The sequence below is a fragment of the Tamandua tetradactyla genome, chromosome 6, assembly GCF_023851605.1.
Source record: "Tamandua tetradactyla isolate mTamTet1 chromosome 6, mTamTet1.pri, whole genome shotgun sequence".
Lineage (NCBI taxonomy): Eukaryota > Metazoa > Chordata > Mammalia > Pilosa > Myrmecophagidae > Tamandua > Tamandua tetradactyla.
This window is the reverse complement of record NC_135332.1, coordinates 58711926-58734892: the sequence shown is the minus strand read 5'-3', so window position 1 is coordinate 58734892 and position 22967 is coordinate 58711926. Positions and strand designations below refer to the sequence as shown.

The 22967-nt window shown below is 44.9% G+C and overlaps 3 protein-coding genes across 5 annotated transcripts in view; 2 read left to right on the top strand and 1 right to left on the bottom strand.

The window, feature by feature from the left end:
• Positions 1-4321, top strand: part of C6H17orf100 (chromosome 6 C17orf100 homolog) — a 109804-nt gene extending 105483 nt beyond the window's left edge. Inside the window, exons 3-4 of one of the 2 annotated variants that reach the window (XM_077165624.1) lie at positions 2454-2600; positions 2927-4321. The gene's annotated coding sequence lies outside the window, so the exon portion shown is untranslated. The remainder of the gene's footprint in view (positions 1-2453; positions 2601-2926) is intronic. The other variant, XM_077165625.1, reaches the window with a different exon arrangement.
• SLC13A5 (solute carrier family 13 member 5) overlaps positions 1-22967 on the bottom strand; it is an 83621-nt gene that overhangs the window by 59914 nt on the left and 740 nt on the right. The window lies entirely within an intron of this gene.
• Positions 9989-22943, top strand: XAF1 (XIAP associated factor 1). Of its 2 annotated transcripts, XM_077165618.1 has the most exons (8): positions 9989-10076; positions 13779-13914; positions 14495-14551; positions 14894-15089; positions 16617-16702; positions 20603-20920; positions 22549-22621; positions 22783-22943. In XM_077165618.1, exons 1-7 carry the CDS (start codon positions 10045-10047, stop codon positions 22603-22605), a joined length of 882 nt encoding a protein of 293 aa, XP_077021733.1. In that variant the 5' UTR covers positions 9989-10044; the 3' UTR covers positions 22606-22621; positions 22783-22943. The 2 variants fall into 2 exon arrangements, with proteins under 2 accessions (XP_077021733.1, XP_077021734.1); XM_077165619.1 differs by lacking the exons at positions 16617-16702; positions 22549-22621; positions 22783-22943 and having other exon boundaries at positions 20603-20789.

Genomic DNA, 22967 nt, shown 5'->3' with positions numbered 1-22967 from the left:
AACAAGCAAAAAATTCGACAAATGGTGCTGCCATAATGGGATACTCACATGGAAAAAGAATGAAATGTGGCCCTGCCATACAGCATACAAAAAAAAAATTGTCAAATTGCTGGAAACCAAAGGTAAAGACAAAATCTTGATAACAGCCAGGGAGAAATAACATATTACGTAATGGGAAAAAACAATTTAAATGGCTGTGAGTTTCTCATCAGTTCCAATGGTGACCGGAACACATTTTCAATGTTCTGAAAGAAAAAAAAACATTGTCAACCTAAAATTCTAGATACAAAGAAAATATTGTCCAAGAATTGAATAATAAATACATCTTTAGATAAAAGAATATGAAGAAAATTCATTGCCAGCAGAGCTACACTATTGTTCTAGTTTGTTAGCTGCCGGAATGCAGTATACCAGAAATGAATGGTCTTTAAAGAGGGAAATTTAATAAGTTACTAATGTACAGTTCTAAGTCCAAGAAAATGTCCCAATTAAAACAAGTCTTTAGAAATGTCCCATCTAAGGCATCCAGGGAAAGATACCTTGGTTCAAGAAGGCCGATGAAGTTTAGGGTTTCTCTCTCAGCTGGAAGGGCACATGGCGAACACGGCATCATCTGCTAGCTTTCTCTCCTGGCTTCCGGTTTCATGAAGCTCCCTGGGAGGCATTTTGCTTCTTCATCTTCAAAGCACTGGCTGATAGACTCTGCTTCCCGTGGCTATGTATCCTCTGCTCTCTTCGAGATCTCTCATGCTCCAAAATGTTTCCTCTTTTATAGGACTCCAGTAAACCAATCAAGACCCACCCAAATGGGTGGAGACACATCTCCCCTAACCTAAGAGTGGTTAACAACCACTCTTGATTGGATAACATCTCCAGGGAGATGATCTAATTACAGATTCAAAGACACAGTATTGAATAGGGATTATTCTGCCTTTACGAAATGGGATTTTGATTAAAACATGGCTTTTCTAGGATCCATACATCCTTTCAAATCAGCACAACTACAAACATTTTAAAATTGTTTTAGGCTGAAGATGAATTAGTCAGGATGGAAACATGGGTTTTTCGGGAAGCAATGAAAGCATCAAAAATAACAAATCTATAAGTAAACATAAAAGGCTATTATTTTTCCTTTTGATTTCTTTAGATTTGACATAACTGTTTAAAGCAAAAGTTAGAACATTATCTGGGGGAGTTTATAGCGCATGTAGATACAGCATTATGGTAATCCTAATAAAAAGAATGGCTGGAAGTGGGCCTTAATTGACCCTGTATAATTACGATGGCTCTACATTTTACATGAAGTGATATAATAGTAACTCTAAATAGACCGGGAAAAGTTAAGGATTCATATATATCCTATGACTTTTGTGAAAAAGCCCACAAATTTAGTGACTTAAAGCAACACATATTTATTGTCTTTTAGTTTGGAGGTCAGAAGCTCACGTTTAATTTCACTGGGTCGAAGCCAAGGTGAGGGCAGGGCTGCAGCACCTAGGGAGGCTCTAGGGAATCTTCCTTTACCAGCGTCCAGAGCTGCGCTCCTTGCATTCCTTGGCCCACGTCCCCTTCCTCCATCTTCGAAGTCATCAGGGACTCATCTTCAAATCTCTCTGCTTTATCCTCACATCACCTTCTTCTCTTCTGCTCTCTAGTTTAATTACCTTCTGTCTCTCTTTTATAAGGACACTTGGGGTTACCTTTAGGACCCACTTGAATAATCCAGGATATTGTCCCCATCTCAAGAGCCTGAACTTAATCACAGCTGCAATTTTGCTATATAAAGTAACACTCACAGGTGCCAAGGATTAAGACTTAGATACTTTGGAGGCCATTATTCAACATACCACAGTAATATCTAGAGCAACCACTTTAAAATAATGCAAAAAGATACTGCTAGAAACCAAGGATAAACTGAAGTTGGGTTCATAAAGTAGTCAAACAACCCAAAAGAAGGCAAGAAAAGAGTAACAAAAGAACAAAAATAAATATAGAAAGAGTAATAATAATATGGTAGACCTAAATTCAACCATATCAATAATTACATTAAATGTTAATGTACTTTCCGTACATCAAAGATGGAAGCAGAGCACTCCTCAACTTCTTGCTTTCTAGGGAAAAAGAGATAGCTCATCCCTTCCCATTGTTTGCTACACCTGTATGAGACAACCGGTGTGTATTTTTCCAAATGCAATGTTGCGGCATTTCCATTATATCCTACCTTTAGCCTAGAATATCCTTTGAATCTCACCCCAATATATGAGTAGGCATGCATGCACACATAAACACACACACACGTGCCCAAACTCATGTGCCCTCAAGTCTCGTCTTGCCACAAAGGTGCTCTGATCTGACCACCCCGGCTACGCCAGTTGAAATGGAGCATATTCCCCCACCCACCTGCATGGACTTATATCCTGGCATTTATAAAATTTAATTGCATTTCTTTTCAGGCCAGCTTTACTTCTCTAGTCCATGAGCGCTCTACAAGCAAGAACTAGATTTTGTTTGTGATTATAGCCCCTGAGCCAGGTATACATGGCCATCTGATTATCAAATGAGTGGATCAATTAATAAACAAAACAAAATGGAAAAGAATGGTAAGATATTTCTTATCTACTTTACTTCATCCTATAAGAAACTCAGGATAGGGGACTAATTCAATCCAAACCATGCCCTTTGCTTTGTAAGATACTATTCTGCCAAGTTGGTGTGGTGCCTAACTTTTTCCTGACCAATATTTATATATTTGCTCAAATAAATTTAACATTCCTTTTCTGTTTCATTTTTTTTTTTTGGAGCAAATAAGTGCACATTTCAATGCAAAAGCTGACTCCTATAACCTCTACTTCAAGTAATTTTTTACATTTTCAGCATATGTATTATTAAAGAACAATAAACTTTTCTTTGTCTTTTTTTATTTCAGTGACCTCCAGTAAGGGTTGCAAAGACTTCAGCAACTTCCACCACCTACAAGTACTACAAGTACTTTACCAACTCCAAGTTCTGCAATAATTCAATTCAATACGGACTCTAATTACCCAGAGTTAGACTCCACAGATTAAGGGAAGTCTGCACGGTTGCCCTTCAGACATCAGCCCCAAGCTCAGACCACCTGCACTTCAGCCAACTGGCCACACAAACTTGGAGGTTTCCACCACCCCCTCGGGTTTGATAATTCACTGGAAGGACTCAGTGAAAATGTTATACTATGGTTAAAGTTTCATAATAGTAAAAGGATGCAAATAAGAAGCCAAGAGAAGAGACATATAGGGCAAAGTCTGGGAGGGTGCCAGATGCAAGCTTCCACATCCTTCCACGTGGAGTCAGAACGCGTCACCCTCCCGGCACAGAGATGTACCTTCTCAGTCGTTGGAGCTCACCGACACTGTAAGTGTCCTGGGTTTGTATGGGTTTTACTGTGTGGCGTGACTGGTAGAATTCATGCCCATGCGACTGAACTTAGTCTCCATGGTTGGTGTTTCTGGTGTGGCTAGCTCCCATCCCAAAGACTATGGCTTTCGGCCCACTATAAATAACAACAGATGCTCCCGGTATTGGACATTCCAAAAATGTGGAGGTTACCTCCCAGGAACTGCGGACAAAGACCAGCCAAGTTCTCCTTTATGCTATATTCCTTTGACCTAGCCCCGTCATTCTGCTCAGAGCCCATCTCACCAAGATAGAAAAGCAGTAATATGCTGGTAAAGGTGTAACAACCAGCACCCTGAGGTGAAAAAGCCATGATTTGTAATGTTTGCCAATTTTCATGGTATAAATGCTACCACCATGACCAGTGTCAGGCTGCCACCATGAGCTCACTGAACGGGAAGTTAGGAATATATGGACACAGTCAGCTCTCAGGGCCAAAGCCGACCAGCCGCAGCACACCATTCTAGAAAAGGCCACATGATGCCGAGGACAGGGTAAGAAGAGACTCAGAGAGAGGGGCATGGAAGAGGATACTGTAATTCATCAAATCTCAAGTTAAAGTCTCCTTTTTAAAAATCCAAAGAGGCTAATAATTCTCTACTAAGAGAGTCTGAGTGTCAGCTCATCAATACAGCGTAGATGCATAGTTAACTTGGCTCCGATTTCTGATAGCAAAATGGGTATGGATTTTTTCCTCCTTCACGCCAAAAGAAAAGTGATAAAAGATTCAATGCACATCCTCATTTGTCTTGTGTCCCGGGAGATTTGGCAACAATAAAGGTGGTCATACCATAAATGAGACGTGAAAAACTCAACTGGGAGAGGGGAAGTGTCTCCTGGACACTGACCCTGAAATGTCCTTTGACATTTGGGGACAAAGATGGTCTGAGGGGAGCTGTGATTGCCTAATGGGGTGTGAGGCCTAGGGGAGGGTGAGGGAGGAGGGAGGGGAGTTTAACCAGGAACCAGAGCTGTGAGCGTGTGTGAAAGGAAAGGATTGGAAGCACTTGAAAGCGCTTAAGCAGACACACCAGCACAGGGCTGCCATTTGCTGCCCAGAAGTGTAAGGACAGCCTTCCTCCCCTTTGCCTGCTAAGCAGATGGCCCAGCCCGGCCTGGAATCAGCTCCAAACACAATCACAGCCATCCCCAGGCTTAAATGCCACCCAGAGACTGGTCATTTGATGCAACTGCCTGCGGCCTCACAAACAAACGCCCCCACCACCCACCCCAATCACTTTGCACTTGGGAAACTGACCTAAATGATCAGGGCTCCCTGAAAGCAGCCACACTCTGACCGCGGGATCCTTCCAAAGGCACTACCGACAGAACTGCGCACAATCTCTCCGGGTAATTTTTGTCTGGGAAGTGCAATAGCTCTCTCATTATGTCACTTTCGTTAGCATAGCGATCCCTGGAAAGAGTAAACCCTAGATAATATCCCTTTTCAAAACCAACCATGGAAACAGTCCTCTTTTAATATTCCCTCCCGTCTTTTGTGACCTTGTGAAACTTTCCCACACAATTTCTCTTTTTAGCCTCTAAACAAGAAGTACGTATTATTTATTCCTGCTTCCTGGGGCAGCCCAGAGCTCCTGCGTGCCCCACTCCCCACCCGGGAGAAGGTGACACTGGGCATGCTATCCTGGCCACATCAGGCCTGAGAGGCCGGTTCCCTCTGGCAACCCACACACCCCTCCCCTGACCCACAGCCCTGACACAAAAGGACTGCCGGAAGCTTCCACCGGCTGCCCAGCAAGTAGCCATAGTGCCCTGGAAAGGAATGCTGAGCTCTCAAGCAGCACATTTCCTGTCTAGTTTTTTTATGGGATGGGGGCAGGGTGGTGGCCAGCCAAAGATGGGTGGTAGAATGACAAAATCATGCCAGCCCACAGCATTAACTCAAAGGGGCCATCTACTGGGCTCATCAGAATGTGTTCTGGTTAAAACAAGGGATGGCTTGAGCAATGGCTTAATGGGGACTAAGAAAGTTTACCTATAATATTCTAACATTTTAAAAGAAAGCATATTCATGTACTAGGTATGTGATTATAAGTTTTTCTGGGGTGTGGTGTGGGTAGAGGGGGAGGTCTCTAACTTCCTGCTCTAATCATCTCAAACATGCATCCCTTCACATCCACTTAAGCTCAGCCAACATTTGAATGCCGGTTCCTGAGAAGCTCAGTACTCCACTGCCTCCTATGCGAGAAGCCCCTGGGGCCCCCAGGAATGCAAAAGTTGTTAAATCAGAATTTGCTCTCAAACTGTCTACACCGGTAGTGGGGTGGGGAGACAAGACAGACCCACAACTGGAACCAGAGCCAAAGCAGGTAGGTCTTATAGCAGTGGTAACACAGGAGTTGGTTGCAAAGCGCTGGTGGAGTTCTGACATGTAGGGGAAGGGCTGGTGCAGCAGTGGAGCAGTCTGGAAAGAAGGAACATCTTAGGAAAAAGGTTGTGGAGGAAAAAACTTAGCCTGACTTCTAATCCCAGCCCCGCCTCCATCCTCCCCGTCACTGGTTCCTGTCTTCGAAGATGTCTCAACCCTGCACCCCTCCTTTACGTCCACCCCCTCATTGCTGGGGATCCCGGAGGGAGATAATGTATGTGAAAGCTCTCAGACTTTTATTTTGTTGATATTCACAAGACTGCCCCGAGGACGGGAATAGGAAGCAAAGGCCAGAAGGATTCAGGGACATGCGCACGTCACCGCGTGGAGAGGAAGAGAAAGGGGACACTGACACTGGTCTCTGGCTGTCTGCCCGGTGCTCCTGCACCACCAGCTGCAGATGAGGGGGTGGGTGTCTTGGTCAGTGTTATGGATTGAACTGTGTCCCCCAAAAAGATAAGTTCAAGTCCTAACTCCCGACCCCATGTATGAGACCCCATTTGGAAATAAGGTCTTTGAAAATGCTAAAGTGAGGCCAAACTGGATTAGGGCGGGTCCTAACCTCATATGACTGGTATCCTTACAGGTAGAGGAAATTTGGACAGACAGAGAAGCTAAGGAGGTGATGGAGGCAGAGGAGCCAGGAGAGAGGCAGGGAGCAGATTCTTCCCTTTAAGAAGAAGCATGGCCCTGTTGACACCTTGATTTTAGACTTCTAACCTCCAGAATTGTGACACAACAAATTTCTGTAGTTTTCAGCCAAGTAGTCTGTGGTATTCTGTTAGAGCAGCACTGGCCAACTACAACAGTTAGGTACATAGACCCCAGAGTCAAATCAACCTCATTTCATCCCAGCTCTGACATTCACCGTGTGAACTCAGGCAAGTTGCTTAACCTCTCTGTGCCTCAGTTTGCAGCCCTCAGTTGCAAAATGGGGCTAATAAGTCTCACACCACAGCCGCTGAGCAGATTAAAGAAGATAATGCCTATAAAATGATGAGTTTAATGCTTGGAATGTAGAAAATGTTTAAGCCTTCGTTCACTATGAGCTCCTGTCATTTTGGTCACATTGCTGCACAAATCAGTCCCATTTGGTACCTAAATTTTAGAGCCAGGCTGGAGGTCAGAGCCCAGGTCATTTTCTTTAACCCCATTATCCTCCTCAGAAAGGCTGCCCCAGCCCATTTGCAGAGCTTTATGAAAATTCTCTCAGCCTGTTTGTATCATTGCTCAGGGCATGGCTTGGGGCCCTTCTGTTCGCACAGCTATTTCAGGGGTTTGGAAAAGCTTTAAGGACAGCAGGGAGGATACCCATTATTAGAGTGGGTCCCTCCAGCCAGGGTCCCTCCAGCCATGCACGCAGTGTCCACACCCTGTTCCCACATCAGTGCCATACCCCAGCCCCACGACCACCACCCCTTCTCTTCCTGTGTGCCACCCTGAACCAGATCACATCAAGAGTTTGCACCTTGGCTCAGCTGGGGCTTTCCCATGAGCCCACCCACGTGGAACTTGCTCTGCCCCTGCGTCATGAAGGCTGGAGGTCATCCCGTCCTAGACCCTCACTCCTGGGGCTGTGCTCCCTCCATCCCTGACAGGTTCATCCAGGCACAGGGAAGCTTGACTGGCAGGAACTCAGTGCCTCGTGGGACTTCCCCCCAGCAATCTGCTCTCCCCTCTACAGCAACTCAGGCCCAGTCTTTCTTCCACAAATGCCATGGGCTTAAATAAAGCCCGTGTCCTCCCATCCCTTATTCTGTAGCTGGGAAAGCCAAGATCCAGGGGCCAAGAGTGACAGTGCTAGCCTTGGTACTCAGAACACCTGCCTCCCGAACCAGCATTCCCCTTGCACCAATACCTCCCAACTGGTGTGCACATTAGAACTATCTGGGGATCCTTCTTAAATTTCAAAGCCCAGGCCACGTGCAGCCCCGTTAAATCATACATCAGTGTGTGTTTTTAAGTTCCCCAAAGGACTGATTGCAACATGCAGACAAGTTGGGGAATGGAAGATACTGTCCCACATCCAAAACTCCATTTAAAAGACCAGCCCCTCTTAATTATCGTCAGTCTTCACCACAGGTAGCCCTAAAACCCTAAAGCCCTAAAGCCCTGAGCCTACAGTTCTCCGTGTATAAACAATAGCGTGTCCAATATTGATCAAGTATTGTGGAGCTATGTATACAGTGTACTTGTTATGTTGAAATAAATTAATATGACTAGACATATGTAAAACTACAGTCGAGCTTCTCCGGGTGCATGCTAATATCTTAATTGTGTTTCTAAACAGTAAAGATGATTCTTGAAGCTAATTCAAGGTGGCCTTGATTTTTTAACTTTTGTTTTGGCGGGGGGAAGGTGGTGGTGGCACATAACGTATTTACAAAAAAGCAATAAATTCGTAAGTGCACTTTAACAAGCAGTTATAGAACGGATTTTAAAGTTTGGTATGGGTTACAGTTCCTTGATTTTTTGGTTTTTCTTCTAGCTGCTCCAAGACACTGGAGACCAACAGAAATATCAATATAATGATTCAGCAGTCATACTCATTTGTTAAGTCCTTATCTTCTTGTTATAGTCCTCCTTCTCTTTAAATCACATATATACATAAAAGCAATACATTTCAAAGTACATCGGATGACAGAATTTGGTATGGGTTACAATTCCACAATTTTAGGTTCTTATTTCTAGCTGCTCTAAGGTACTGGAGGATAAAAGAAATAACAGTATAATGACTCAGTAATCATATTCATTTGTTAAACCCTACCCTCTCTGTATAACTCCACCACCACCTTTGTTCTTTCTCCCACTCTTTCGGGGTATTTGGGCTATGCCCATTCTAACTTTTTCATTTTGGAAGGGGTGGTCTTGATTTTTTTATGAGTAAAATGTTGGGAAAAAGATTCATTAAACCCCTTGAAATAGTCAACATGAAGTTAAATAACATCCAAATGTTTCTGGTGGGGTTGTGATTATTTTAAATTGTTTCAATTCCCACTGAGTTATTCAATGTAGTATTTGTCTAACTAATTGTAATCCTGTGGAGAGAAAAAAAAATCACAAGTAGACAAACTCACAAACGTCCTCTAATAACTCGATTCTAGTCACTCACTGACCAGGAGTGAGGGTCTAGGATGGGATGACCACCGGCCTTCCAGCACCCACGTCATTGGCACATGTCCTGTCCCACACCCAGTGCAGGGGCCCGACACTGTCTGGACCCCTCCCAAGAGCCTGATGAGAGCATCCTCAGGCAAAGGCACACAGTCACCTGAAGGCAATTTGCACACAAGTTCTGGGAGCATGGAGGAGTCTAAGGTTCCACAGGTCCCCAGCTTCATCCAATAAAAGAGGAAACAAAGGACCAGAAAGGCCGAGGTGACACAAGCTACCAATGAGCTACCCTACCGGGATTCGAACTCAGACCTCCTGACTCCATGGCCAGTCCAGGAAGGAGCAATGCAGGGCCATATTACCCAGATTCAAATGTGACTCTACTGTCTATTGGCTGTGTGATTGGTGCACGTTACATAACTCCTCCGTGCCTCAGTTTCTCCATCTATACAATGGAGATGATAATTGAACCTTCCCCGCAATGCCTGTCACCTAGTTAGCATTACTTAGAGTTGGCTACAATTATTTTACAAGTGGAGACTGAGAAGCTCAGGGAGTTGGGCAGCTGCCCCAGGTCACGAGCTGCTAAACCATAGAGCCAGGATGCGACTGCACAGCCTGTAGTTGAGGCACACACCCAGCCCTGCCTCCCCACTTCTTCCCCAGACGCTGTTTTCAAAGTCATCACCCACCGGGACCACAGCAGGTACAGAAGACCCTACTTTAGGGAGCAGCCCTCAAGTTCCGGACAAGAAACCACCTCTTTCCCGCAGAGGAAGGACCAGTGAGAAGAGCAGGAGAGACGGGAAAAGCATGGGAGGCCAGTGGCTGCTGGAAGGGGATGGAGAGAGATGGAGTGAAGCCAGGCCTGGTAGGGGAGCAGCTGCTGCCCACGGGAGGCCTGGTCCCTGGCTCCTGCCCTAGGGGTCTTAGAAAAAGCCTTTCTCCTGGGAGTGTCCAGCCGAAGCAAACATGGAGCAAGCCAGAGTTGAGATTGCTAAAAATTCCCTTCCTCCGGAGAGCTGTGGGCTGGGCTGTGGAAACACTTTCGGTTTTGTTTCTTCTGCAAAGGAAACGAAACTAAAAGACAAGGCTCTAGAGACCACAGCATGGAGGCAGAACTCTCCGTGTGCAAGAACTGGTAAGACGACACTTTCCCTAAACTCCTGTCCTTATCGCTGATCTGTCGGAGACTGGCTAGAGAGAGGGGCAGGTGTAACAAGGCTATTTCTGAAGTTAGGAGAAAAGGGTCCCTGTGTAAAAATGCCCGGATGGGGCAGGATGAAAGGTTTAAACTCAGCAAATTTCTGGGTAAAGGGTGGTCACCGTTACATTAACTTCACTGCAAATCCTCACCCCCACTCCTACCCCCTGATATTTCAGACTTTCTGGGACAGTCCTGAAGTCCTAAAGACAAGCAGCCAGGCTCATTGTCCCCACTGGACAACTCATACTTGTCAGACCTTGGGTCCTAATTTGCGGCTCTGATAATAGGGTCTCCACATCAATCTTTGAAAGATAGGAGCCCTTGGAAATTGTGCAGGTCATTCCTGACCCCACCTAGAGAGGGAGCCAGTGGGGAGGGGGTGAGGACAGAGCGGAGTCCAGGATCACAGCTCTAACTGAGGGGATCGAAGAGCTCCGCTCCTGAAGACCTCCACCTGCAGCAGGAACCAAAGTGGGTCCTTCCCAGAGAGCTTTGCCCCAAGCAGTCTGGCCCTTTGGCTCTGAACAGGCCCAGGCAGCTCACCAAGAGCTGAGGGGACATGGCAGGGCGAGCCGGTGGTGAGAGAACCCCGACCAGGCATAGAGGAGAGAACAGAGGAAGAGAAGGTGAAGCAGTCTTGATACGTCTGCCTGAGCGGTGCAAGAGAAAGAGTAAGGCTGTGCCGGCTCCTCTCTGGCCAGGTCCCATGTGCCAGGGGCTGGGGCCGGCCGTGCTCGGTTACCCAGGCTTGCAGGGCTGCGGCCACCGAACTATCCCACCTAGAGTTTATTGAAATGAAAAGAGGTGGAATGAGCTGAGACTCAGCATCAAAGGACTGAGAAAAACCCTAGAATGAGCTGAGAATTAGCATCAGGGGATTGAGAGAACCTTCTCAGACCAAAGGGGGAAGAGTGAATGACATAAGTGTCAATGGCTGAGAGATTCCAAGCAGAGTCGAGAGGTTATCCTGGAGGTTATTCTTACACATTAAGTAGATATCACCTTGTTGTTCAAGATGTAGCAGAGAGGCTGGAGGGAACTGCCTGAAAATGTAGAGCTGTGTTCCAGTAGCCATGTTTCTTGATGATGATTGAACAATGATATAACTTTCACAATGAGACTCTGTGAATGTGAAAACCTTATGTCTGATGCTCCTTTTAGCTACTATATCAACAGAAGAGTAGAACATATGGAATAAAAATAAATAATAGGGGGAACAAATGTTGGGATGAATTTGTTTTGAAATGCTGGTGGTAAATGAAGGCGAGGGGTAAGGGGTATGGTTTGTATAATCTTTTTTTTTCTGTTACCGTTTTCTTTCTTTCTCTGTTGTCTTTTTGTTTCTTTTTCTAAATCGATGCAAATGTTCTAAGAAATGATGAATATGCAACTATGTGATGATATTGAGAATTACTGATTGTATATGTAGAATGGAATGATATCTTAATGTTTTGTTTGTTAATTTTTTTAATTAATAAAAAAAGTTTAAAAAAAGAAAAAGAAAAAGAAATGAAAAGAGGCATTTCTTGGTTATGAAGATTGTTCAGAGCAATGCCTGCCCAGGAACTGGAAGGCTCAGAAGTCTTTGCTCATTGGAGTTTCTAAGAAGGCACTCGAGGCCCATCTCTGGGTGGGCACAAGTGAGCAACAGGAGGAGAAGGTGGCCTCTTGGAGACGTGGGAAGCTCCACATTTGGAAAGTTGGCATTGCCCTTGCAGGAAGCATGTGGCTGGGCTGAATTACCAATTGTCTATGGGTGCCAGCCAAGCAGGCACCAAAACCCAGCAAAAATATTTGAATTTGATATTTTGCATTTCATTTTAAGAACAGCTTTATGGAGGTATAATTGACATACAATAAACTGCACATTCTTTAAAGTGTGCCGTTCGACAGTTTTTGATGCATGCATACAACCGTGAAATCATCACAAACAAGACAATGAACAAGATCCATCACGCCAGAAGTTTCCTCCTGCCCCTGTGTCGTCCCTCCCTCCTGCTTCTTCCCACCCACCCCAGGCAATGCGAGAACTTGTAGTGTCCTGACACTTATTTTATGATTTCCCATGGTTCTGATTTTAGACCAACATGGCAAAGGGGGTAGGAGGTGTTGGCCTGACAGTTCCAGTGCTGAAGGGCCCTAAAAGGTCTTGTTGGGGATCAGTCATGTCCCACGTAAGGCATGTTCAAGTCCTAACCTCTGCTTCTGTGGGTGTGGACTGATTTGTAAATGGGATCTTCAAAAAGCCTTTAAGATGAGGCCATGCTTCTCTCTCCAGCCAACACAACAAGCAATCTCACCACCCTCCCCCTGTCTACATGGGACATGACTCCCAGGGGTGTGGACCTTCCTGGCAACATGGGACAGAAACCCTAGAATGAGCTGAGACTCAGCATCAAGGGATTAAGAAAACCTTCTCCGCCAAAAGGGTGAAGAGAGAAATGAGACAAAGTGTCAATAGCTGAGAGATTCCAGAGTCGAGAGGTTATCTTGGAGGTTATTCTTACACATTAAGTAGATATCACCTTGTTGTTCAAGATGTAAAGGAGAGGCTGGAGGGAAGTGCCTGAAAATGTAGAGCTGTGTTCCAGTAGCCATGTTTCTTGAAGATGATTGTGTAATGATCTAACTTTCACAATGTGACCGTGTGATTGTGAAAACTGTGTCTGATGCTCCTTTTATCTACTTTAGCAACAGACGAGTGAAACATATGGAATAAAGATGAATAATAGGGGGAACAAATGTTAAAATAAATTTAGAGTGAAATGCTGGTGATCGGTGAGGGGGAGGGTGGGGGGTAATAGTATATATGAATTTTTTTCTGTTTTCTTTTCATTTCTATTTCTGAACAGATGCAAATGTTCCAAGAAATGATCATGATGATGAATACGCAACTATGTGATGATATTGTGAATTACTGATTATATGTGTAGAACAGAATGATCAAGGGTTACGAATGTTTGTATTTGTTTGGTGTTTTCTGGTATTTTAAAAAAAATTTTTAATTAATTTTAAAAATTAACACATGTTAAATTTAAAGACAAGAACCCAGCTCAATAAAAATCATTTTACCTTGGGAAAAAAAAAAAAAGATGAAGCCATGCCATAAAAGAGATCTTTTATGCCAGGGTTCAATTCCTGGCACATGCACTCCAAAAAAACTTAACAAATGTTGCTGCAATAATGGGATATTCACATGGAAAAGAATGAAATGTGATCCCCAACGCACAGCATACAAAAAAAAAAAGAAAAAGATGAGGTCAAATTGAATCAGAGTGGGCCTTAGCCCAATATTACTGGATTATAAACAAAGGAGACTGGACGCGGAGGTAGAGAGAAGGAGGCAGATAGCCACATGAGGCTGAGATTGAATTATGGATCATTGGCAAGCCACCTCCAGAAACCTAAGGACTTTGGAGGATGCCTCGCCTGTGGATACCTTGAGTTTAGACTTCCAGCCTCCCACGCTATGAAACAATAAATTCCTGTTGTTTAAACCAACCAGCCTATGGAATTTTGTTATAGCAGCCCTGGCAAATTCAGGCAGATCTTGATCCAGCGCTGTATGTAAAGCAGGGCTCTTTGTTTTCTATACCATAAAATAAGCCTGTTTTTCCCTCCCTCTTGAACCCATAGCAAAAAAAGCGTGACCTCTGCCCACTTAGACCTCCACGAGGCCCACTGCCTGCGATTCCTGGTCCTCTGCCCAGAATGCAAGGAGGCCATCCCAAAGGAGAAGATGGAGGAGCACCGGGGGCAGGAGCACGGGCAGGTGAATAGGTGGAACGAGACACCGAGTCTGGGAGGGCCAGGTGGGATGAGGGACGACAGTGCAGTCCTGACAGCCGGGCACGTCCGTAACCCTCCCAGGTCTCAGCTCCCAGACTGTGAAGTGGAAATGCCAGTTCTGCCTTTCGCACGCTCAACCAAGTCTACCCCCAGTTTTTCCATTTCCAATCCTTTTCCTACAGGCTTGTAGGATAGGACGAGGCAAGGGTGGCCCTGATTCAGGAAAGGTTGAATGTTCTATTGAGATATATGAAGAGTGGAAGCAGGGAAAGAGGGCCCAAGAAGCGGTCAGGCCCAGATAATGGTTCTTTGTGCTTTTTTTCGTGTAATCCCTCCCAGGGCCCTGTGTCTGCTTTTCTAGAGATCCTCAAGCTCAGGGATCTATTTCAACTCACCTCGTCCCATAAACACTTCTTGGATACTGGACTGGGTACTATAGGGAAGCTGAGATAACCACACCTCGGCCCTAGCCTCAGAAACTCAAAACTAAAATGCCATGAGCCAAGGCAGGGGTGGAGAAAGGCCACAGGTGCTGGGCAAAACCCCTGTTTCTCTGTGTTTAGGTTGACTGTTCTATGTGTCAGCTGCGCATGCAAAAGAATTTGCTGGAGATTCACGAGGTGAGTTGTATGAAATTTCCCCTTTACAGCCAAGAAGAGAAGGAGAGGGAAAGGGGAGGAGAGGCCAATAATCCAGAACTCCATCTCTCTTTTCTTCCCCAAGAAGGAGAGCTAGGCTCCATGAGGACACAGTTCCCCCATTCCCCAGATACCAGGCAGAAGGACCTGCCATGTTCCATCAGTCCAAGAGAGTTTCTGTTCCCTAAGGACCATCCCCTGCTCTGGACCTTCCCATCTGCTTTCTCTTCTTGGCTTCAGTTCCCTAGGAGGATAGGCTCATGTCCCTGACCTACCTCTAGGCAAAGGGGCCAGTGCTCACACCTGCCTGCCTGCCTCCTACAGGCCAAGGAATGCCGTGAGCGCCCCGCCAAGTGTAAGTTCTGTGAGCTGGCCGTGCGCTTCAGCAAGCTGGGAGTCCACGAGGACTACTGTGGCCGCCGGACAGAGCGCTGCACAAATTGCAACCAGTACATCATGCACAAAGAGCTGACCCACCACAGAGATGTCTGTCGGGGCCAACAGGCCCAGCTAAGGGAAGGTGAGACGCACAGGCTGGGGAGAAAAAGGGAGGCTTCTGGGGCCAGAGCCTTTCCTGGATGGGGTAGAAGGAGTGTAAGTTCTCAACAGGGCAGATGGCAAGGACATTTGCTCTGTATATCTCAAATTCACCTAGCGGGCATGCTGGCTATTTTAGTTACAGACTGTACACTAGAGTGGCTTTAGTGAGTGTCTGCTGTGGTCTTCAAATGACTGGTCCAGGGAGACCAAGAGGCCCAAGGGCGGAGGCCTGGGAGCCTCACAGATGAGCACACAGGCAATGGGGAACCCTAGAAAGTGGGCGGCTTCCTCTGAACCCCTCCAGCTCTTTCCTGTCTCTGCAGAGATCTTCATACCCACCTTCACCCTGTGCAGTTGAGAAATTGATGCACAAAATGAGCAGGGATTTGCTAGAGACACAAATAAACTAGGTTGCCCCAGTTTACAATACTAAAATTGGAGATTTTCCACTAACAGTGGGCAAAAGGGAGCTCGCTGCAGCCCCGATCTTTGTTTCTGTATGTTGGCTCCCTGGTGCCATTTCATGCCCACCTGACTGTTGCTTCCTATTGAAACGGAGCTCAAAGGATATTAAGGAATGATGAGAAAGAAAAGAAAGGAAGAAAGAAAGACACAGTCGGGCTCAGGGGGTCTGAAGCTTGAGTTTAGTTCAGACAGACTTCAGACAACTTTATTCTTATCCAGAGCCTACTTAAATGCTGCAGGGTGACAAAAGGCATGCATGCATTTCCTGAGGGAGCAAAGTTCTTATCTTTCAGTGTTCAGTAATACTTAACATAACCATTTGGGGTAAACATTCTCTTCCTCCCAGACTGCTCTACATAACAATCTCCAGCGGCTTACTGCCGCCATCCTGAGGCCAGCTGCTTCCAACAAATTCTGCAGGTTTTGTTTTAACCCTTGGCTCCTACACCTGACCCAATTACCTCTTCATAGGGAAGTGTTCAGCAAGGCCACAAGGCATTAATGGGACAGCTGATGTCACTGTTTTGTTTTGTTTTTGTCACACCGTAGAGTGTGAACAGAGCCTTGGGCAGTAAATCTCTCATTAAACCATCTAGCTAAGGTTAAAATTGGCAAATGAAAAACTGGAAAGTATGAGAGCCTTCGTTTCAGCATGGCTGGATTTCAAGGGTTTATAATCAACAAAGACATATACAATCAATAACTGGTTTGATCGCAAAGCTTGGAAATGGGTGGATGGGGTTGGCATCTGTGGCTAAGGTTTCCTTCATCTCCTTAGAAACCAGTCTTCCAGGAAAGCTTCCCTTCATCAGTGTTGCGGGCCGCCTGAGTGCACATCTATGGCCATAAAGAAAACAACGTGGGTGCTTCAGCCACAGGTTACCTGTGTGATTGAGGATGCTGGGAGTGCAGGGAACTCAGAGCTGGGCAGGCCCGGGGGCAGTTCATTCTCCTGAGCTCACCATGTAAACAGACAAGGGAGTGCAGGGCAAGCCATTGTCAAGGGCAAATCATTTATGGTGTTGTCTCTGTGCTTATTCAGGGAAGAAAATTCCAGCTCCTCTAAGGAAAATCCACTGTCATTCTTGCAACCAAATGATTCCAGGAAATAAGTATTTCCGCCATTTGGTAAGTAGCAATTACTTACCATTGTCTGATGGTGTTAGTCCAGATTCCAGAAATTGTGCCATGAAAGGCAGATTCTGGGCCCAGTTTTACATAGCACAGATATTAGAAGTTCCCATATTTATTTTTGTCTTGTTCTAAAAAGGGATTTTTAATGAATTGTTTAAAGCTAATTCAGCATACATTTTTCATTTGTGTCCAGTCCTTCAGTGAGCCTCCCTGACCACTCCAGCAGTCTTTGATCACTTCTCACCATCTCCAACCTCCAGGGCCTGGGCATTGCATTTTGGTCCTCTATCGGACCTGCCTGTTATTGTTTTTGTCCCAGATGGGAGTCTTCTCTCCTAGAAGGCTATGAGCTCCTTGGCAAAACTGAATTACTTTCTCCATCTTCCCAACATCAAGCTGATATCAGGACTGGGTGTGAAAGGGGGTCTGTAGAGGTGCACTATTATATGGTTGATCGGTTGACTGATTTTGCCTGGGAATAGGGCCTCTTCTCTCCATAGCCCTAAGCCCTCAGCACATTTTAGTGCAGAACCTGTGCCCAGGAACTCCCCTCTTTTGCACAAGATGGAGCATTTTCTCTTTGGGGAAGCTTACTAAGACTTCTCTTCAAGGAACTCATCACCTCTTCAGGCAGAGAACTGTTTCTCCTTCCTTGCCCCATCAATTCATAGAATGGTATATCATCAGAGCTGGAGACCTAAGGGGATAGTCCAGCACCTGCTTTTTTAAAATTGCAGTCAAAGACATATAAACATAAAAACTTACCATTAGTGGAATTTAGTACATCCACAATGCTGTGCAACCACCACCACTATCTAATTACAGAATCTTTTCAACACCCCAAAAGGAAATCCCATTCGCATTAAGCAGTCAATCCCATTTCCAGTCCCCCACCAGCCCCTGGAAACCACTAATTTGCTTTCTATCTCTATAGATTTGCCTCTGGAAAAGTTGCAAGCATAGTATAGTAGGTTATAGAATATCCTCAGCTATTATTTCTTTGAATCCTGCCTCTCCCACATTCTCCCAATTCTTCCTCTGGGAGATATTGAATATATATTAGGTCTTCTCATTCTAGCCTTCTCTCTTGATCTGTCACATTTGATATCTCTTTATTTCTTTCTCCTATATTTGGGTGTGGTAGTTAGGTTCATGTGTCAACTTGGCCAGGTGAAGGTGCCTAGTGCTATTGCTGTGGACACGAGCCAATGGCATGTAAGGTCATTTGTTGCTGATTACATCTGCAGTCGGCTGGGAGGCATTCCTGCTGCAATGAATGATGTTTGATTTAATTGGCTAGATGCTTAAATGAGAGAGCTCAGCATAGCACAGCCTAAGCAGCTCAGCATACCTGAGAGCTCAGCACTCACAGCTCAGCCCAGGCCTTTGGAGATGCAGAAAGAAATAACCCTGGGGAAAGTTGTTGGAACCCAGAGGCCTGGAGAGAAGGCCAGCAGAAATCACCCTGTGCCTTCCCACGTAAGAAAGAACCTCAGTTGAAAGTTAGCTGTTCCTCTGAAGAACTATACATTTTTAACTAAATAAATCCCCTTTTATTAAAAGCCATCCCATCCTGGTGTGTTGCATTCTGGCAGCTTTGGTAAACTAGAAGAGATTTGGTACCAAGAGTGGGGTGCTGCTGCAGTTTGCAAATACCAAACATGTTGGGACAGTTCTTTGGATGGATAAGAGGAAGATTTTGGAGAAACTATGAAGAGGATAATGAAGAAGTCCTGGAGTGCTTGAAGAGACTGTTGGTGTAAACAGAATCACTGCCAATCTGGACAAAGGGGGACACAAAAGGGACAAATTGGAGTTTGCAGAGTGAGAAACATGGAAGCTCGGGCCTGAAGCCAGGAAACCTCAGGCCGGGAGAGTGGGCCCACCCATATACATGGGGACGGTGTTTGCTCTGAAGGCAGAGGATTAATCTCCTACCTCGTTGCAGTGGAAGAGTTGTGCTGCCTTAGGCTTTGGAGAAGGTATAGCACACTCCTTGGGGACTGGGGAGAGCCTGGCTGCCACCACCTGGAGGGATTGAGCAAGTACCCTGGAAATGGCAGAGAGCCCAGGTGTGACCCCAATGCTTGAGAGGGCGGAGCCAAGTAAAAGGTGGTCTCCTCAATGTCCCCCGAGGTTGATTTGGAAAGAGACGGGCCACTGCATAGGCCTTGGAAAGAGTGGGAATGCCACTTTCTAAAGCCAAAGGATAAATGCTTTCAGATTTTGAAATCCAATGGAATTTGCCCTGCAGATTTTCAGAACTGTTTGGGTCTTGTAACATCTGTGTTCCTTCCAATTTCTCCCTGTGGAAATGAAACATGTATCCTCTGACTGTCCCTCCTTTGCATATTGGCACCAGATAACTTTTTTTGAGATTCATAGGTCCAGAGCCAGAGAGAATTTTGCCACTTTAATATCATTTAAGGTGATGTTTATAGTTGCCAGGTTGGTAAGGGGTGGATGTGATAGTTAGGTTCAGGTGTCAACTTGGCCAGGTGAAGCTGCCTAGTTCTGTTGCTGTGGACATGAGCTGATGGCATGTGAATCTCATCTGTTGCTGATTATATCTGCAGTCGGCTAGGGGGCGGGCCTGCTGCAATGAATGATGTTTGACTTAATTGGCTGGTGCTTAAATGAGAGAGCTCAACAGTAGCACAGCCCAAGCAGCTCAGCATACTTCATCTCAGCACTCACAGCTCAGCCCAGGCCTTTGGAGATGCAGAAAGGAATCACTCCGGGGAAAGTTGTTGGAACCCAGAGGCCTGGAGAGAAGGCCAGCAGAGATGGCCCTGTGCCTTCTCATGTAAGACAGAACCTCAGCTGAAAGTTAGCTTTTCTAACTATTTTGGCCTTTTCTCTGAAGAACTCCATGTTTTTAATTAAATAAATCCCCTTTTATTAAAAGCCAATCCATCTCTGGCATGTTGCATTCTGGCAGCTTTGGTAAACTAGAACATTGGGCAATTTCTTCAATACTATCTTCAAGTTTATTCATTCTTTCTTGGCCAAATCTAATCCTCTTCTTAACCGCTCCATTGAGCTTTTAATTCAATGCTTCTATTTTTCATTTACAGAAATTCCTTTTACATCTCTATCAAATTTGCCTATTCTTTTTTCAAAGAGTATTATTCTTTCTTTTGTTTTCCATTCATTCTTCTATGTCTTTAATTGTTTTAAGTTCTTTTAGAGTCTCTATGCTATACTTCTATTATCTAAACTTCTTGAAGGCTAATCCTTCTATTGATTTTGTCTGTGGTGCTCACAAGGTGAATTGCTTCTTTGTGTGCTTATAATTTTGAATTATGAGACCACCTGGGAGAATTCTATGTAATCTAGATGAAATTATGTCCCTCCAGGGGGATTTTATGATTGCTTCTGCCACACATCCTGAGTTTTATGTTAATTTCTCAGTTTGGGGATTCCCAGACCATGGGCCTACAGTTTCGAATTTTCAGGGTCATGAGTTTTTCTTTCCCACATTCAAATACCAGGCCAAGATAAACATGCTTCCTTGCCGCTTTCCTTCTCCAATGAACTGATTCTTTTCTCTAAGCAACCACAGTTTAGTCTTTAAGGGTCCAAGCTTTATGCAAGGGAAGGGGAATCTAGTGCCAATTTCCCATCTGTGTGGATGGAACTTTTTCTTTTTCAACCTTACTTACAAGGTGGACCCCAAATCTCCTGTCATGAAAACATCAGCTCATGCGCCTAACTGGTCAGGCCTTCATTTCTAGAGCACAGGTGTCTTCTTTTCGTGCAAGGTCAGCTATGCACTCAAATGAGTGTTTGCCATATTTTAACCAATGTTTCCAGTGGAAAGTTTCCCAGCTATCTAGTCTACAGACCGTTAAGGCTAAAGTCACTTTTAAATTTGATGTGTTCCAATTGCAGAAAGAATGTTGTGCGATCTCAGAGTCAGAAATTCTTCCTCCAGCCCTTCCAAGTCAGCCTGCTAAAGACAGAACTTCCATAGCAGAGAAAGTTGTTGTTCGTCCAAAGACAAAAAATACAAAGAGTTATCTGCTTTCTGGAAATTCAACAAAACGAGACCCCAGAGGCAAAAGCCAAATCCTGGCTCTTCCTTTGTGGTCTGAGCTTAAATCCAGGTCCACCACCTTTCCTGTGGAACGTGAGGTCGCCTATGACACTCTGAGGAGGTGCTCTCAATGTGGAATCCTACTTCCCCTGCCGACCCTAAAGCAACATCAGGTATGAGCCTCTGTTCTCTCCTTGCCTGGCTGTGGACCACCTGTAGAGTTTCTTAAAGAAATCCAGGACCTGTAGTTAGCCCATGTTGCAGCTGGAAAGCGCACTGCCTCTCCCCATGCTCAGAGAGCCCAGGAGACACAGGCACGCAGTCACGGCTCTTGCCGCCTGGCTTATGTGCACATCTCCCACGCACTGGGTCCCCTTTGAAGGCAGGGTCCGGTCTTTCATGTCTGTCTCTAGCTCCCAACCGAGTGCTTCAAAACTGTTGAGGAGATGAACGATGCAGAAGTTCTCTCTCTCTCTCTCCCCCTTCCCCCTGGTTATAGATAAGGCAGCTGAGGCCCACACATCAGAAGTGTTTCGGTCAAGCCCTCAGTCAGACGATGGCTTGGTCAGAACTTTTCCCAGTAAGAAGTAACGTTGGAGGTACTTAACCACTATGTCCCTGTTACAATTCTAAGTGCTTAACAAATGGTCACTCTTCGTTATAAGTAACAGAAGTGGACTGTATCCCCATTTTACAGATGAGGACAGTGGACAGAAAGATGGAGCAGCCTCCTCAAGGTTACACAATCCAGCCTGGAATCACGCGCATCTAGTCTCAGTGCTTTAGCTCTAGACTGGATGCCTTACATTAAAAACAAAAAAACAAAAAAACAAAAAAACTTTTTTCATTTTTTGATGTTTTGCAAAATACCGAAGTGCTAGATTTTGTTGTAACCAATGACTTATCACCATGCAAAGAAGTGTAAAAGCAACGTTAATCATTCCCCGCCCTACCTCCCCAATCCACGTGCAGAGAGACCAGATTCAAAAGCCTGATACGTGTCCTTTCACACAAACTTAAATAAGCGCACACAAGAATTGTACTGTTTCTTTTACCCAAATATTATACAGCATTCATTATTCTGTCACTTGCCTTGTATACTGCACTTCTTACAAAAAAGTAGATCTAAATCTTTTTTTCTAACTTCTTCATGCATCTGTATATGCACATATGCCTATAATTTTACAAATATGGGCTAATTTTGTACTTTCTGGGGGTGCAATTTTAGTGCATTTTTTCCTTGCTGCTGCAATTAGATGTTTCCTTCCATATGTTCTCCACCCTTAAATTTGAATTCCTCATAAGTAAAGAATAATTTTATGGCTCAGCATGTGCATATAATTATTCTTTATCTGAAATTCAAATTTAACTGGCTGTCTTGTGTATTCCCACAACCCTATCACGTAACCACATACAGACATATTTGGAGTCTTGTTTTTACACACTTTTTTGCATGTTATGACTCAGCAATACCAAAGGAAATCCCTCCAAGTCAAATGATGTGGTTCAAATTCTTTTTTTTCTTAATGCTGATTAGAGTCCATGGTTTGGGTGTTCCCTAATCTGTCCAGTACCCACCTTCTGCTGACAGACCCATCTTAAATGTTGTTTCAAGTGTCAGGTGGATGCTCCCTGGCTTGGTGGGCTACATGCCTTTTCCAGCCCATTGCACCCCAGGCTCCGGGCACCCAGTAGGTCAAGGCAGGTACCCAAGGGAGTGAGGGTGGGGCCGTGGGCAGCAACACCCAGAGATATTCCAGGAACTAGCACACAGCAACCTTTTTAATATCCATTTCCTTAGGACAAATGCTGGTCATTAACTTCATGGAAAAGAAAACAAGTGAGAAATTCCAGCTAAATTTGGAAAAGAAAAGGTATTGCCAATTTAGAAGATTTGGGTTTTTACAGTTTTTGTTCTTCTGCTTATTTTCTATGATGGTCTTTACTTGCGAAAAAGAGATGGGTTTAATTTGTTGAGTTTCTTTCTTTTAAAGAGAAAAGCTTGGCTTTTAACTATCATCCTTCTCTTGAACAGATGTTAGTTTGCCCGGGGGCGCTACAGATAAATCAGGAAACAAACAAAAAACCCATCTGCAGCTCTGCTGGAGCGCTGTGATAAAGCGGGAGAGTCCTAGAGCACACATACCCTGAGGACGTCAGCTTTGTCCCCGGAAAATAAAGGCACCTTCCCTGAAAGCTTCTTGTTTGCCTTTCTTTGGA